The sequence below is a fragment of the Ambystoma mexicanum genome, chromosome 12 (genome assembly GCF_040938575.1).
Source record: "Ambystoma mexicanum isolate Mex_15411 chromosome 12, UKY_AmexF1_1, whole genome shotgun sequence".
NCBI classification, from domain to species: domain Eukaryota; kingdom Metazoa; phylum Chordata; class Amphibia; order Caudata; family Ambystomatidae; genus Ambystoma; species Ambystoma mexicanum.
Window position 1 is genome coordinate 598,532,581 of NC_090936.1, and position 17,227 is coordinate 598,549,807.

The 17,227-nt window shown below is 43.0% G+C and overlaps 1 protein-coding gene across 2 annotated transcripts in view; it reads left to right on the forward strand.

Moving 5' to 3' along the window:
* RNF20 (ring finger protein 20) overlaps positions 1–17,227 on the forward strand; it is an 838,977-nt gene that overhangs the window by 185,167 nt on the left and 636,583 nt on the right. For both annotated transcript variants that reach the window (XM_069628987.1, XM_069628986.1), the window contains exons 7-8: positions 58–204; positions 2,580–2,657. In XM_069628987.1, the coding sequence (XP_069485088.1) occupies positions 58–204; positions 2,580–2,657 (225 nt within the window). The remainder of the gene's footprint in view (positions 1–57; positions 205–2,579; positions 2,658–17,227) is intronic.

Here is a 17,227-nt window from a genome sequence, read left to right on the forward strand (position 1 = left end):
ATAACACTAGAATTGCAATGATATATGCCAATATTCATGTTCCTGTCATATCTTCAGTTCTCTAAGCTGCAGGAGAAGGTTGAGACAGCAGAGTCGCGGGTGTCTGCGCTAGAATCCATGATGGAAGATCTTCAGTGGGACATTGACAAGATCCGTAAGAGGGAGCAGAGACTCAACCGTCACCTGGCGGAAGTGCTTGAGAGGGTAAGTGCAGCAAGTGAACAGAGAGAACACAGGGCATTCCTCAATCTAGTCCTGGAATAGTGTTTTTGAGAACTACCGTTGTACGTACTTTGGTTCCTAGGATGGTAGGTTGTTCCTGATACTCGCCCTCAGGGTTCTCTGTTTTAAAAGATCCATGCAGGTTGACTTCAACCACATTGTCCCCCTTCACTTGCATTGGGTGCTATGTCTCACTTGGCTTCACTCTGTCTTGGGGCTGCTCGGTCTGGATCCTGGATCTTTTCTTGGGGTGCTTCTGTGATGTCCCCTGTATTGTTTGCAACCATTGCTGCATCTGTTTGAGGGAATTGGGCCTTTCCTGGCTTTTTCATCACAACCACAGGTCATCTTACTTATTGTTTCTATTGATTTCTATGGGGCACGTTTGCAACACTAGAACTCCTACAAGTGACACTGAACTACTTCTTTGAGCTGTAACATTCTTCTAGGTTCCCGAAGGTTCGGAGTTCTCCACTAAGCCCTGGATTTTTAGAGATTCGCCCGATTTATTAGGAGTTTTTAAATCCTTGCATTTCACTCCTGCTTCAAGGTATACACCGTATCACTGTTACTATTGTTTCTCTCCTTGGTGTGTAATATGCCTTTCTGGTTCTAGGAACTGTCTTATCTAAATCCTATCTTGGACTTTAGTGCCTCCCCTTGCTGGGTTGCACATTGTGTTCCCCTGTTTACCATATCTAAGTTTTATCACTGTATTGTGAATGTGCATTTTATGCACCATACTTTTTGTTTACAGTGTAGCAAAATAGTCTCAAGTTCTGTGTGGCTTTTGGGTCCTGATTATGATGGTATTACTTTGTTGTTGTCTAGGGGTCTACTCTTAAGTTACTTCTGAAAGTCTATATCGCGTCTGCCACCAGGCATTTTAAGGTGAAGAGGGAGTTTGGCTCTAACTGGCTGTTTACTGTTTTATATCTACACTATGCACTTCTGCGTTATGTTTCAGCAGAGTACTTCTTTTTGTTATCATAGATTGAATGTGTGTGGCCTAGTAATAAAACCATAGATCTTTCAGTATACCAATGTGGGGTATTTTTTCTTTTTGTGGGACTATTGGGAATAGGCGTACCTTCTTGCTGGCCTTCCATTCTTCTGAAGGTAAGCATGACTGCTCTGCTACTCTTACTATAAGAGATTTCCTTTCCTTTTGGGTGACACACCGTTTTACCATTAGGTTAGATTGTTAGACAACCCTCACCGGACAGTTTGTCAAAAATCTCCCTAACCACCCCTTCGTCTTCAGGTTCTTGGCATGAATAGTCAATTGAAGAATGGCTGCAGATCCTCTCCTAAGATCTGAAATCCTGGGCCATAGGGGCCCCAGCCCGCCTGTGAGGGATCCTTAAACATTCAAACTCCTTGGTGGCTCTCAAGTCAAGGGCAGCCAGTTTGGTTACACCAATGACCTCGTGCAAGGTTTGGAATATGTACTGGTGCCATCTGCATACCCATTGTGAACCAATCCCTTAGACACAATGAGGCTACTTCCCTGGCTTTGGCCAGAGCATGCAAAGAGCATGCCCATAGACGGCTACATGGTACCCGTGCCCGGGAGGAAGATGGACAGCGGGAAAGTGGGGCCCAAATGCAGGACTTCAGACAACATGGCCAACTATTTTGAGAACTGTATTGCCCAATATGCTGCTCTGTGGTAAAAAAGGAATGTAGCACAGGATTGTGGCATGTGCCCAAAAGGTATCGCTGCCACCAGGCTGCCTGGACTCTAATAGTTTGAGAAATATTTCAAGAAAGTAAAACAAATGGGGATAAAAGGTTCCCCTGCACTACTAACCTTATGGGGAATTTGTGCTTCATCACAGACATAAATGAGTCCCCCTACACTGGTTCCAGAGAGACTGTCCTGTTCCTATGCAAAACAAAATAAGTTAACCCAGGGAGTGAGATGAAAAAAGACTGTGCTCCCACAAAGCAATCTGGGATCACATTCTGCTGGGTCATCGCATTGAAAGAGAAAGGAAGCGGCAAAAAGGTGGTTTTCTTTACTGCACATGTCAAACGATGGGGGTGTGAGAAAGAATTATAGATCCTATCTACATTGTTTGGGCATATAAACCTTGTTGAAGCATGCCCTGCAAGCCAGATTGTGGGTCTCTTCCACTTAACATTCATACCTTCCCATTCGTTTAGAATGTTAAAGCCAAACTGATGATTATAGTTCTTGGGCCCAGTTACAGTTGTCAACAAGTGGTACAGTACTTGCACTTCATATTGCATGGAGTCTGGGACTTCACAGTAGTGAGGGCTCCATTTGAGTGGCTGTTAGTAATAAATGTTATTGACCATTTTCCAATAGGCTTATTGTCTCTTTCCTGCAGGTGAATTCCAAAGGTTATAAGGTTTATGGAGCAGGGAGCAGCGTATATGGTGGAACCATTACCATAAATGCCCGAAAGGTAGGCATTCTAAACAATTATTTTTTGTACCTTTTTAATTTACTTGATGCACAGATTGGCCATATTGCAAAGCCTTGTTCCTGTGCCACCTGTTCAGTGGCTTTGCATTGTAGGACTTCTATTGGTGGTGTTGTCATGGATGTGGTGCTTTTGGGAAGGTTATAACCATGATGCTTTCTATCGCAGAGGTCTGTACCCCTTGTAACCAGTCTTCCGGATAAGGCCCATTTATAGTAACCCATTTTATGTTTCTGCCAAACCAGAAAAGATGATTTGGGGATTTTGGTGGACAAAAAAAAAATGTTTTCAGGATCAGCATCATGTTGTTGCTAATCTCAAATGAGCCCTGGCCTGAAGAGACCTGAATTTAAACTATATTCTAGATTGTGAATAAATCTTGGTATTGGATAATGGTGGTAAAAGGTCCGCTAGAACAATGGAGGAAGAAGGTGGAAGACTTTTTGTTGGATAAGATTGTTTCTGTAAACTTGCTATTGTCCAATCCAATGAATGTGAAAAAAAAATGATTGTGTAGGGACTGGATTTCCACACTGGATCAATGTAGTGGCTTGAGGAAGAATGAAACTTTGAACATTGAGGGGGGAAAGAGTTAATGAGCTGCCTAAATATATGGTTAAATTCCCTTCGCCCAAATACTGTGATCTACTTCTTGGATGTCGCTTAAACATCCTCCACACAAGAGAGATTTTACTTAGGAGAAAAGTTGTGGGTGTGGAAAATTCAAACTGTCGATATTGTATGAGTAACCTGCACGTGGAAACTCCCGAACATTTACTTATGTATTGTGATGCCCTGAATGAAACCCGAACATTTTCTTTTAAAGATGATCCCTCATTGATGAGATCAACCCTCGTAAAAGGGGAATGGTGGAAGTGGATGTTAATTGGCGAGAGGCCTAGGTTGGTTATTGCTGTGATGAAAATGCTGGACAAGGTGTTATCAACCCACGGGTAAACATTGAGGGAGGGGGGGATCGTGAAAGAAGCTTGGTTGGCCATTATTGAATTATTTGTTTGCCTGGATATGAGAATTGGGGAATATGAGACATGGAGACTTTTTGGGGGGAATTATATTGTTAAAGATTTATTATAAGTTGATTGTTTTATACATATTTGACTTTTAACCAATGAAACATTTATTTAAAAAAAGGATGTTCTGCATGTGTGCAATGTCTTTATTTTTAAGCACACACTGTTTTGCTCGACATACTTGCATTTTTACTTCGTTGAGCAGATTCGTCTCTGTTGTAGTCAGCAGGCTGTACCCCATAGTTGAGATTCCCTACTACTTTTATATCTGCGAGAAAACTATCAGCTAAGTTGTTGATGCAGGCAGGTTATCTTCTGGGGGAACCTTTAAGCTAGGGGCTCTGGAGCTATTCTTCAGCCTTCAGTTTTCAGTAAGGACTGTTCCTAGGGAAAAACTGACAGACAGGGGAGGACTGGCAAAATTTGGCCTTGGGGGCAAGTTTACTTTTCTGGCCCATATTGCAATGGCCCAAGCCCACAGTGCATCTGCCCCAACTGCCTGAACAAGTAAACTCTATACCAACCTCTCCCCCCTCCTACAGATTTCCAAGTACATATAATAGACTTTTTTACATTAGATTCCTTTTAAGCAACACAGTTTTCAGTTAATTTGTGGTTTCTTGGAGACCCGGACCCCTGGAAATTCTCCCACTTACCAAACAGTAAAATTATTTCACCAGGATGATATAAATTGGTGAAATGGGAAAGCTGGGATTTGAGCCCAGTTTAAATTGTGTCGCAGTTTGTAATTTGACAGCAGGCTACATCTCCTCCCATCTCAACCCATCTTTAGTTTTAGAACAATGTAAAGAGGCATCATAATGTATTAATCTTTTATAACCCACTTCAAACCGGAGGCCAGCCTCAGGACCGGGATTTTAACCTGTGCTGCTTTGCACTGTCTTGCTTCCAAGACAAACGTGTTGCCCCTGAGCGATCTTCCCAGCCTCGCAGTGAAGCTGGAGAATTCTTTGGTAGAGCAGAACCATTGTTGAGCTAGGGCGGGTCTGGGTTTGCTCTTGGAGCTAAACATGAGCCGGCATGGCAAAATACCCATACCTGGCTTTCTGCCCCCCCAGCCCACCACAACAAAAAAACATACCTGCACCCTGTGTACCCTTCCCTCCCACAACCTAAGACCCTCACTTGTCAACCTGCCTCCTCACCACTATGCTTAACATTAATTGTTAAAATTATAATTATTTATAGACTAAGACTTTAGAGTTTTAAACCCATTTGACTAAGGCTTTCTCTGCCGATAATTATGGAAAATAAGGCACAGTGAGAAATGTGATTTGCTCAGGATCGCATAATGTATGACGTGTGGATGATGGGGATTTAAGGCCTGTTTTCCTGGTTGCACAGCTTCCAATTCAGCAAGCAGGGGATACTTCATCTTCTCCTATTCCATCTTCAATATTAGCATCAAAAAATGCTTTCTTTTGTTCTGCAAGGGCTACACTAATATACTGTTCAATAAATCTGGTTTCAAAGCACCACTGTAGCTACAAGAGGAAGCCTATTCATAGTCTGTATCCTGAGGCAAATACATCTAAGAAACAGACTAAGATTATAATTATAATGAAAAGATACTGTAATTATAATCTTGATCTGTACAATTGTGTGTACTTCAAAGCACACAGTCGCATGATAAAGCAACCTGAGAAAATATGAGAAGTAGTTATTGAAACATATGTTATAAAGCAAGTATGCATCATTTCAGTTGTGTACCTCCGTCTCATTTACCCAATTTTCCTTACCCATCATCCTCTGGTGTCCTTCCCTTGCACCACATTGTCAATGCCCCCTGGTTCTTAAAAATACCTCTGTTCCCCCTTTGCTTGGCCTTTAACTATGAACTCAATACCCTTCCCTTACCGTGCACACACCACCTTCCCTTGCCCACATTGCTCAGTCACCAATTCATTGTCACTCAAGCCCTTTAATTGCCCATCACACCAAGCCCATTTCTTGCCCCTCACCACCTTCGGTTGCACTGGCTTAGCCGGGCAATAGACCGCCTTAATTTTCCAGTCAGCCTCTGCCAGACATGACAAGAAGCTGTGGTCAGGGGGGGGGGTCTTGTGGTCATTTTGTATTATTTGGGTCTGCACTTGGGACAATGCAGAGCAAAAGTTGCTGAGGGAATGTGGCTTTTTTTGTGCTGCCAAGTTGCACTTTTGGGGAAAGTGGGCTGCATATTTTAACTCGCACAAGCAGAGAACCGCAAGGGGAATGCACCTATGACCTCCTGATGTAGTGAGGGAGAAAGAGCTGCCTATTATATTTATCTGTGTTTTCAAATAAGGTGGTGTGTGTGTGTGTGTGTGTGTGTACCTGTGTTTGAGTGTATTTGTGACAGTGTAAAGTATAGTTGTAAGGATCTATCGGTTAATTTCACTTTATGTATCGGAATCTGGTGTTGATTTGCATGTGTCTCTTTTGTTGGTCACATAAGAGAAGAATGTTCTAGACAAGACAATAGAAAACGATCAAAGACTTATAAAGGGGCTCATTCAGAGTTGGGTGATAACAGTAAAATCATGGCAAATACCATTTGGTTTTACCCTACACCCAATTCAGGGTCTGATTAATTACCATCAGTGGTATTCCATGGGAATACTAGTGATGGTATTTTAGGCAGACCTTTTGCAGAAGATCCACCTATTTTTACCTCCACCTTCAAGGTGAAGGTAAAAAATCCAGAGTGGCCCCACATATTTTTAAATCTTGATTTTTTTTTTTTTAATTTTTATTGTACAGAACGTAATCACAGGTGCTTCCCTTCAGGAGAGTGAAAAATGTTTTTACAAAGTACCATGTTGAGGGGATAAAAAGTTGGGCATCTCAGATTGCTTCCTTTATGCATCATACCAATATAATGCATAAAAAGGCCAGAATTGACAATTTTGTGCCTAAAGAAAATGAACACTAGTGATATGAGCCACTATTGTACATAATTTTTCCATTCACATTGATGCTGAAAAAGGCAGAACATTTTTAAAAAGAAATGTTTTACATTACTGCCATCGGAGGTGGTATTTCCGAAATAGCACTGGATGTATTCCAGAAATACCCCTTCTGCGGATGGTTAACTTCGATTAGCGCAGATTTTCAGAAATACCACTGGTGCAGCTGGCAACCTTCTTGAGTGGTATTAAATAATCTGCCCAACTCTGAATGAATCCCTTAGTTTGTAGTCTTCTGATAATGAATATCTGAATATTACATCTTTCTATGTGTGTTTTTCAGCTGTGTCCAAAAGTAAATACCACAAGCAGTCGAACAGCCATTTCTATAACCACTATATAATTAACATCCATCGGTGCTACACAGGGTGCTAGTAAACTGTTTTATTATGAACACACGCAGCTGCAGATGTTAATTTCACAATCCTGTGAATTTGCGCATGCAGCCTCAGAAAAAATGACCGCTGCACTGTTTACTGGTTGCTAAGCAACTTGCGTCTTCGAGCTGCTCGCCTGATTGGCTGCTGCTCTGTATTTGTTTAGCCAGGCTCCCACCGGAACGTGTGAGCGGGTCTCCTTCCAAAGGCCCTCTTCATAAGGCCCAGAACTGTCTGTGCCTGTCTGGGCCAGAAGGGCCCTAGGGCCTCGTTTTACGGCCACCCGATCGCCCTTACCGCCAAGAAGCCGATCGTCACCCACTTTACGGGGAAAGTCACCAGTGCAGAAACTACTTGACACTATATGCCGAGGGTAAGACTTTCACTGAAACCTTCCCTTCCAGTAACCTTCTGAGACTGATTGTTCTGTGCCTGCATTATCTTCTGTCCCGTAGGCCGGCTAATTACTGAGCCAGTGTAATATTGTGGCCACGTCCTTAGTTCTGATAGTAAAATGACCGTACATAGATTGTTTCATTTGCAAACATGTACTGCACTAGCGGCCTCAAAGTACACCAATGCCTAGGAATTGCACGACTAATGTACTCTATACCGGTTTTAGATTATCTAAAGCGTTCATAATGGCCTCGCTATGCATTGCACTGTAAGCTACTATTTCGCTCCTGTCCAATAACAGACGTTACTACACCCTTGTATCTCATTGCACCGGAATGCTCCAGAATGTATAATGGCTGTCTAATACTGTTTCATTCTTAGTTTAGATATACAGATGACCACTCTATAACTGCCTATTGTCCTGTATACTATCTATACTAATAACAGTACACCACTCCGTAATGCTATCCATAGCATTGCACTGTAGCGCTGATGAACGTAGCGTTTTAGGAATGTAGTATTGATTGTAGCATTAAATGTTAACTAGCGTTGGAACTAGACCATCAGACTACTATGCATAGACTAAGTTGTTCCCATTGCATTCCAATCATGTCCCTGAAAGACTTATGGATCTCGGCCATAACTCTTGTGGCCTGTGCTTTTAGCTTGCTCCTGCAAAATAATCTTGCTGCCAACTCTTTGACTCTACCCCTGTCACTCACGCCCGATAACATAATGACTGCCAGAATAGCCTCCCCAACTCGTACCAAATCTCAACCTCTTCCTTGTTCTAATCAGATCGGACCTACAGAGTTCTTACCTCCCCTGTTTCCTACTCTAGAGAAACCTTCAACAGCGACCCATAACAACACTACACCATTGTGCTCCTTGACCCCTTCCCAGTTCATCGCTTTGCCAACAGACCCAAGCCTAATCACCCTTGCCCTACCAGCATTAGAAATCAGAGGCTGGGATCCAGTTTGAAATACTCTTCCCTACCTACCCTGCCCTCTGTATGCAACTTACTGATAATAAGAAATGCCTCTAATACGACCTCACAATTTAAACCGAAGACCATTGACAAAGCCAAACCTAAAATAGACACTATCATCCATCCTCTAGCTAAACCACAGCCCACCCTTCCTGACCTTCAGACCAAGAAACTGGCTATGATTAAGGGGGCACTTATCAATGCCAGATCGATGGTTGCCCATGCTACTGACATTGCGGACCTTATCACTGCCAACCAGTTAGACTTCCTAGCCATAACAGAGACCTGGCTTCAACCTGCAGCAGGACCTACCTTATGCTTAGCAATTCCCGACAACTACTCTATCCTCAGACAAGATGGAGAAACCTCTAGAGGAGGAGGCATTGCCTTTTGTCGCTAAAACTAATCTAGGCTTAAGGATCACCCAACACCCACCGTTCCCATCAGCTGAACTCTTGTCAGTAAAACTCCCATTAAATGCCTCTCATACTATTACTATGCACCTAGTCTATAGACCACCTGGCCCCATATCCACATTTGACAGACCTCACTGCCTTACTCACTACCAACACAAAACCTGGTTCACAAATTATAATATTGGAGATTTTAACTTGGGTCTGAATGATCCTAATGATGCAGCTGCTACTACTGTGGCCAACACTATTTCAGAGGCAGGCCTCACCCTTAGGATTAATATGCCTAACCATACCAAAGGTCGAACACTGGACTGGTTGGCTGACCTTAACTGCATGACTGCTATAACCTCCATCGAACCATATGCATGGAGTAATCACCATCTTTTCACTATTCAAGATCATCCTCAAAGGAACTCTAACCAACAAATGGCCCCTCCTGCCCTAACCAGAAATAAACGCAATATAACTGTAAACAACCTACTACAATTTCTCCTCCCCATCACCAACACTTCAGATCTTAGCACAGACCTAGTAGCGCTAGTTGAGCTCTACAACTCGACACTTAATCAGGCCATTGACAAAATAGCCTCTCTTAAATTATGTAAAGGGAAACCACGAACCCATCAACTCTTTTACTCCCAGCCAGCTCAGAACAAGGAAACACTTTCCAAAATATGAACTAGATATAAATCAGAAATCCTCCAAACAAAAAGATACCTTCAATGAAAGAATGTCCAAAGCCAACTCCAGCACAAGGGAACTATACTAAGAGGACTGAAATCTCCTGCCACCCCTACTGATACCTGTGCACAAAATAAAACTTGGTGCACCAACATCCAAGATGCCCTGTGCAACAATATCTCTAAGCTACAAGAAATAAATTGCAACCAAAAAAGCTAGCCTGTCACCTAAAATACAAAGATTCAAGCAGCCCTACACGTGCCCTCTGCTCAAAATAATCAATTCCATTTTCCCCTGTCATTATCCCAGAAGTGAAAAAATATATCACTCAAATCATCCAGCGGCCACAATCGAAGAGGCAACTAGGGACCTAGCCCCTTTTCATTACCAGGCTAATTAACTCCTCTTTCAACTCAAGTATCATTTGCACTAATCTGAAAGAGGCTTGGGTTCTCCCTCTTAAAGAAACCAAACCTAGACCCTAGGATTCCCACTAACTACAGAGGGATCACAACGGTCCCCTTTTTACTAAAAATATTGGACAACGCAGCTCATCTCCAGATTCAATCTTACCTGGAAACTAACAACTTGTTAGGGCTCCGTAAATCTGGTTTCAGGCTGAGATGTGGAACTCGAATGGCACTTATTGATCTAATAAAAACAAATTGATGCGTTGAAGGACAAAAGAGAATTGGCCATCCTTCTTTTAGATCTGTCCGCTGCATTTGTTTTAGTGGATCACAGGGTCCTCTGCAATCATCTGACCTCAGCTGCCCATTTCTCTAAGGAAGCCACTGCCTGGATCCAATCCTTTGGACAACCGCTCCATGAGTCTTCTCATCTACCGCAGTCAGCTGACCCGGTACCCGTTACCTGTGGAGTACCTCGGGGCTCCTGTGTCTCACCCACTATGCACAATATTTTTGCTAAGCCCCTGTTTCACAACCTTGATCATCTGGGTGTCTCCTACACTAATTATGCAGATGCCACCCAGATTCTCATTCCCATCACAGGCGACTACAAAACAGACATGGCACAGGTTAATAAAATCTACCTTGTCATTCAAGCCCGGGTGGCCACACATGGCCTTTGTCTCAATGATGACAAAACTGAGCTCCTGCTCATCGGATCGTCAGCCAGACTCAAACTCAGAAACCATTTTAAGACATCAGTATTGATGGCCTTAACATCAATGTCTCTAAAGAGATAACAACTCTAGGATTCTACCTGGATTCAGCACTGAACTTGAACAATCAAGTCAGTGCAACTGCTCCAGTCACCTGGTACACATGCAAACTTATCAGTGCATGTGAACCCTTTCTATCTACAGACAGCTGCATTACTTTAGCCAGAGCTCTTATACTGTCTAAATTAGACTATTGTAATGCACTCTACCTAGGGTCTAGTAAACATAATTTCAACAAATTGCAAACTCTACAAAGCAACGCCCTCAGAACTGCTATAAGTATCCCTACAATGCAGCACTTTTCCAATGCCAGGCGTTCTACAAAATGGCTTACCATAAAGGACAGAATAAAATGTAAATCCCTAAACCTGACTTTTAAATGCCCGTCTAATCTGGCTCCAAAATACCTTATGGACAAATTCTCCAAACACACCTCTGAATGCCCCATCCGATCCCATCACGCTAACTGCCTCAATGTACCTATCTTGAAACGCAAACAAGCAGGGGGCAGTAGCTTCCCAGTCATGGCAGCCCTACTGTGGCACTCCATGCCTGCAAGCTTAAGATCAGCCCTCTCGCACTACACATTCAGGAAAGAATCCAAATGTGGCTTTTCTACCCGGACCGATAAAAGGACGATGACCACCTATACTTTGCCTGAAATTTAATGATCGTTGGTAAATGACCATCATACTGTCTGCATTAATAATGTAGTTGTATTGTTAAATCAACCACGTGTGCATTCCTCTTTGTCTATACTCTGCTTTTGTGCAAAATTCGAAGTAACCCTGTAATATGTTATGCACCCAGATACCCTTGAGTTAGGTGCGCTTCATAAATAAAAAAAACACACACACACTGGTGATCAAAAGATTTACCAGAACACAGAAACAAAGTACAAACTCTAATAAGATATGGACCCTTAATTTCTTGGCAAGTAGGCATCATGATAGGCTGCTGTGGATACAACAATGGTGTATGGGGAGCAGTGGTGCCAACATTACCATCCAGGGCCACAGAATCTGTTATTTAAATGCATACATTGCCACTGGGAGTTATGAACATGCACCTGCAGCTTAGGCTCTTCTCACTTACTGTGAAGGCCCATATGTGGGGGCCTCCCAGGCATATCCACAACATTGCTAAAATCAAGGTGAATGCCTCGTCCCTTTTATATAGAATCTAAGCAGGCTTTGCAGCACTCGCTTCCTTTGTGGCATGCTAGATTCTGAAGGATTTAATCTTATTTTCATTTTTTTTTAAAAAACATTATTAACCTTTTGGGGCTCTTGCCCATGGGGCAACAGCCCAGCCAGCCTGGGGTGGGCAATTTCCCCTTTGACCCCTTGCCAGTCCTACTGACAGGTCCCTAAAGGAAGTACCCGAGCTGATGATATGAGACACGTCGCATACCAGGATGTTGGATCAGAAAGGCATTTTTCACTCTCCTTTTTCATAACTTCTTGATGTTTTGCTGACTTTTTGGATTTCTGGACCTTCTTTTCGCTGTTAGAGCGATATCTACTGATGCCCCCAAGCTGCTCCAACACATTAATGGTGTGCTCTTTGTAGTCCATATGATAGCAGCACCCTATTTTGTCCCTGGGTTAGTTTTACCACACAAAAGGTGTTGGAGAAGAGGTTGGTATTCGGTAGGTCAGATGCAGGTTTTATTTTTGGGATCACCATTTGCTAGGGAGATTTATCATTTTTATGCTTCATCCCCTCTTAGTGAGACACCCAGCACTTTTTGCTGGCCTTCTGGACCTTTTTCTTTAGCCCGGAATGATTGGTGCCTTTTTCCACTCATTCAGTCTTGTGGGCTCTGTCTTTTGGAACTCTACTCTTTGTATTCAACCTGTACTATGGGGTCTATTGTGCTCCATAGCTCTTAAAGGCATCTGTATTTAACTATTGCAGCACACAGCTCCTTATGGGCAGTGTTTTTGGGGGCCCTTGGGGTTCTCCTTTGAGATTCTTTTCTATATCCTCAAGTAACTACAGTTCTTAAGGATAGAGGGCTACTTAGCATCTCTCACAAAACTTTACAGTCTGAGAGATTGGCACACACCACCTTCTGTAGAGTGTGAAAGGGATACATAGTAACCACCTTCTCTCTGCTCCTGTGACTATTTAGTCATATAGACAAACTCCTAGTTATGGCTCGTGTCAGTGGACATATTCTACCAACTATTGTGTAATTTCTGTACAGCAGGCTATGTCCACAGCCTCGGTAGTGCACAATAGGGGCACCCACGTACCAACTTGGGGCCTCGCTTCTTTTTTTGCCATTAGCAGCATGGTTGTTCCTTGTAAGCCTTTCTACCATTCTGGGAGGGGGAGGTCAGTGTGTGTGTTTTGCCTTTGGCGGGGACCCTTGGGTGTGCCTGCCTAGGCTCAGCCTCCAGGGTGTTTGTGCAGGCAGCAAGTGGGGGAGCAGTTTTCCACCCCCTATCCTTTGTCCGCCAGAGTGCCTGAATAGAAACAGCTCCCACTGGGGCTCTGGCTGTCCTGACTGGACAGCCAAACACCACTTTCTGTAAATTGCTGAGAGAGATTGCAGAGGGGTGTGTGCTGGAACTGTATAAAAGGTGAGGCTCCTGGAGTGAAAAGCAAGTAGACCACTGGAAGCTGAAGTAACTGAAGAGGATGACCAGAGACGCCTGCAGACACTTTGCAACACTGTGAAGCGACTGCTGCTTGCTGTCCTGACCCTGTTTTCTGTGCAACAGAGGAGCGCCAAAGAGGACTCCTTCTCTTTAGCTGGTGGGAACAACCAGCCCCAAGACCAACCCTGAGATTCTGAGAGTTTCCAGAGCTGAGGAACCCTAATAACGGGAGATCTGCTGGCCATTTAGAGTGCATTGTCGTGGAAAGGCAGAATCCGTCCAAATCTTTGCTGAGCCCTCCAGGGATCCGATCCAACTCGCCCAAAACCCCCCCACCACAGTGTGGCACTGTGAGAAGCAAAGAAGATTGACCGGCGAATCCTGTCCTTTGTTTGGTGCTGCAGAAAAGGTGCCAAATCCACAGTGAGCCAAGAAGTTGTTGAAAGCCGTGCCAGAGGTCCTCCCGCGAGACTGCTGCCGAGAGATCCCGTCCATTGTCCTGCTTTTCGTCATCAGACCAAGGTATCCGGAGGTCGAGTCCAGCACATCAAAGAGAATCCAGCCACGTCGTCTTCTTCAAACCTAAGGTACTGTGGGGGGAAAAAGGTATTACTTACCTTGATCCGTGAAGTCACTCCAAAGTGTTGGAGTACACCCAGAGGTGTCCAGGGTACTCTTTCCTCAGACTGAAGCTGCTGCTTGTGTCCTTTTTAACGAGTCCTTAACAGGGTTTGAGTTGTTTGACCGAAGTGCAATTATTTGAGGTGGAATTGACCGTAAATTTTGCTGTGAATAGCTTTGCACTTCTGCCAGTCATACCCCAACATTGCTTACACCGTCCCCTACTTACCTTCTTGCTTGCCTCTGCTTCTCATGCAGCATCAGATCGTCCCTCTAATGCGTGTCAGATCTGATGGTGCATGTGCCCTTTTTTCTTTTTTTCCCCTTTTTTTGGGGTCCCCCGCCTCCTTGTAAAGTGAAGCGGGAAACCCCTGCATTCCCCCTCCCCAGACCAAAAATATCGAACATGAGTGGGGGACACCCTTGGAACCCCCGCTCCACATGTTCAGTATTTTTTATAATCGATACAATGGTACTTGGCGAATTCTGTCAAATGTACCATTCGATCGATTATAAACAAGCAAATTGGCTAATACCTCCTTAACAGGGCCTCCAACATTGGTTATTTATTACTGGTGTGCAGTTATAATGTCAAACATTTGGTCAAATTAAAAAAATGTAGAAAAAATGTCAATTATTTTTTAATGCTTTATTTTTTTATTTACATGTTTTTTTTTTTTTTTTTTGGGTTCCGCAAGTAAAAAAAAAAGGTTAAAACAGAAAAAAGGGGGGGGGGTTGGGGAGGGGAACCCCCCCCGAACCCCTCCATTTCGAACAAAAAACAAAGAAAAGACATTCGACATTTTTTTTTTGGTTGACATTTTGACTTTCTACAAAATGTTTTTCGAAATTATCACTATAAACCTTGTTTACTTGCTGCATCTTTAAAGACTAGAGACTTGAAGAAATCCACAGGAACTCTTTGTATTCTACTGCTTGTCAAGACTTTGAGCCATCTCCGAACTGTCTTTAGCTAGAGTTACGTTTATGGACTTAAAAGACATGCTTTGTTTGTAAATGTTTATTCGAATAATGAAATATTCATTAAACACATACATATAACACATACATATAAATATCACAGTCAAACATAATTCATTGGTGCATTTAAAATACAAAGATATTCAATACATTTTAAAACATTTGCTAAAACGGTTGCTGTTAAATACACATATTGCAGTATAGTTAAAATACGGCCACTTGCCTTCTCAGAAACCCACTTCTAAAGGCCCAAGCTAGCAATTTCGTTTCTGCCCTTAATAAAAAAAGACAGAGCTGTCCTGTGTTGCCGCAAATCTGTGCATCTCAGGATTTGCAATATAGTCCGCTCTCTGATGACCCCATACCCTGGACAAAATAAAATGGGTCAGACTTTCAGGTGGGGCGCCACAGACTGGGCAGCTCGGATCATCCGGGTAACCTGCCCAATTTGCCGTATTGCCCCTCAAGTTTAAGCAATCAAAACAAACAAGCCCTTCTAATGAGCCAGCCTTGATGGCCTACCCTGGCCCAGGCAAGATACGGCTGTAGAGTGGACATCCCACTTATATGCTGATGGTAACCATCTGCCTCAGTGTAAAACCTTAGTCTGTTAGATTGATCATCTGTCTGTGAGGAGATGATTAATGGTCACCCATACCTTTAAGTCCTGACAATAATGGACTAGGATTGTAACACAAATTTAACATTAGATCTTTTTTATTTTCATATATTCAAAAGTCAATAAAACATCGTTAGAACAACTTGTTTAAAAACACTTTGTGCCGCCCAAGATTATGACCCGCATGGTGGGTATAGCACCAATCTACTGGGAAAATTATACCACGAGCAATTTACAACATCAAAGATTTCACAGACACATAACATTTAACATCCGCTAAACATTTACACAACGTGTCGATTATCAACATATCCCGACATTTTTCTGTTCTTCAAGTTTTCACCACCATGTGATCCTGAGTAACCTGGAGCGATAATCCAAGCAGGGAGTCACCTGCAAATGACATCCAAACAACAAGCATCAGACAGTAAGCCATGAGATTATCATTATCCAAAGAGCCCGTCTAGACTGCACAGTTGCTGCCCAAAGTAAGGGCTTACCGAGAAAAACCACAAAATTGAGTCTTCCCCTAAAAACCACTAGCTACTATACCTCTATGAGTGTTGGTGAGTAGCGCTAGGGACGCCGTCCCATCAAATAGCATCAAAACTTCTTGTATCAAGTTTTCTTTTAGTCACTGGGCACTCCAAATCGCCCTTCTGGATTTACGACCTGCATATCCAGTTTAAAACAAATATAACATATTGTAACTACCACCGTTGCACCAACTGAAATAACAAACACTACAGGAAACCACACCATGTGCTCCTAAAATGCCATCTTTGAGAGATGTGCGCCACATATTGACACCCACTTTGTGAAAGCACCCGTGTATGCACCATCACCCATAGAGATACACATATATTACCTCTAGTCTTTACTATGGCACCCAGTTCTTAATGTCTACATACGGGAGACCGCAAAGGAGTCCAGCATAACCTTAAAATGAAACATGGAGGCAAAAGGGAAAAAGAACCATTCCCATCAGCCGTAGTCCACATACAAAAGACCTAATTGTCCAAGTAGCATCAAATCAATCAACTCCTAAGCAAGTATACTCAGCACATGCCCCTTACCTAGCACGTGGGACGTGAGCTTGCTTAAAGTCTCAGGTACCGCTCAATACACGTGAAATGTGTCCAAATACACTTCTAAGTAACACGGAAAAGCTTGCCTAACCATCGCTATACCAGTCGAGACTAATGTCCGCAAGCTACGTTACGTCGTCTTTGCGCCGACGTACAAACGTTTCAAAAGCAGACACTAAGATAGGACTAAAAGACACTCTCGTGAGGAGCAAGCAACACAAACAAAGGACTCTCGCTGTCCACACTTATCTCTCACAGCGTCAGGCACCTGAAAACACTTCAAAGGAGCCAGGCACACAGCCTATTCCTAGATCTTGTTCACATGATGGTGAAAAAAGTGTAACCACAACTAAAAAGGTATAAATGTACGATAAGAAGGATATGGATAGAATACAGCATCCAGACAACAGTGTGTGTTAACACACGGTGAACAGTTATAGATGTAAAACTTCGAAGGAACCCAACATGCGTCATCTTACTACATCCTAGTCACGTGGTGGTGAAAAGTATTAGAGCAGCAATCATTACATGTCTGTGTATACATTGTAATTCCAAACAAATATTTAATCACAGAATGTGCAATTATC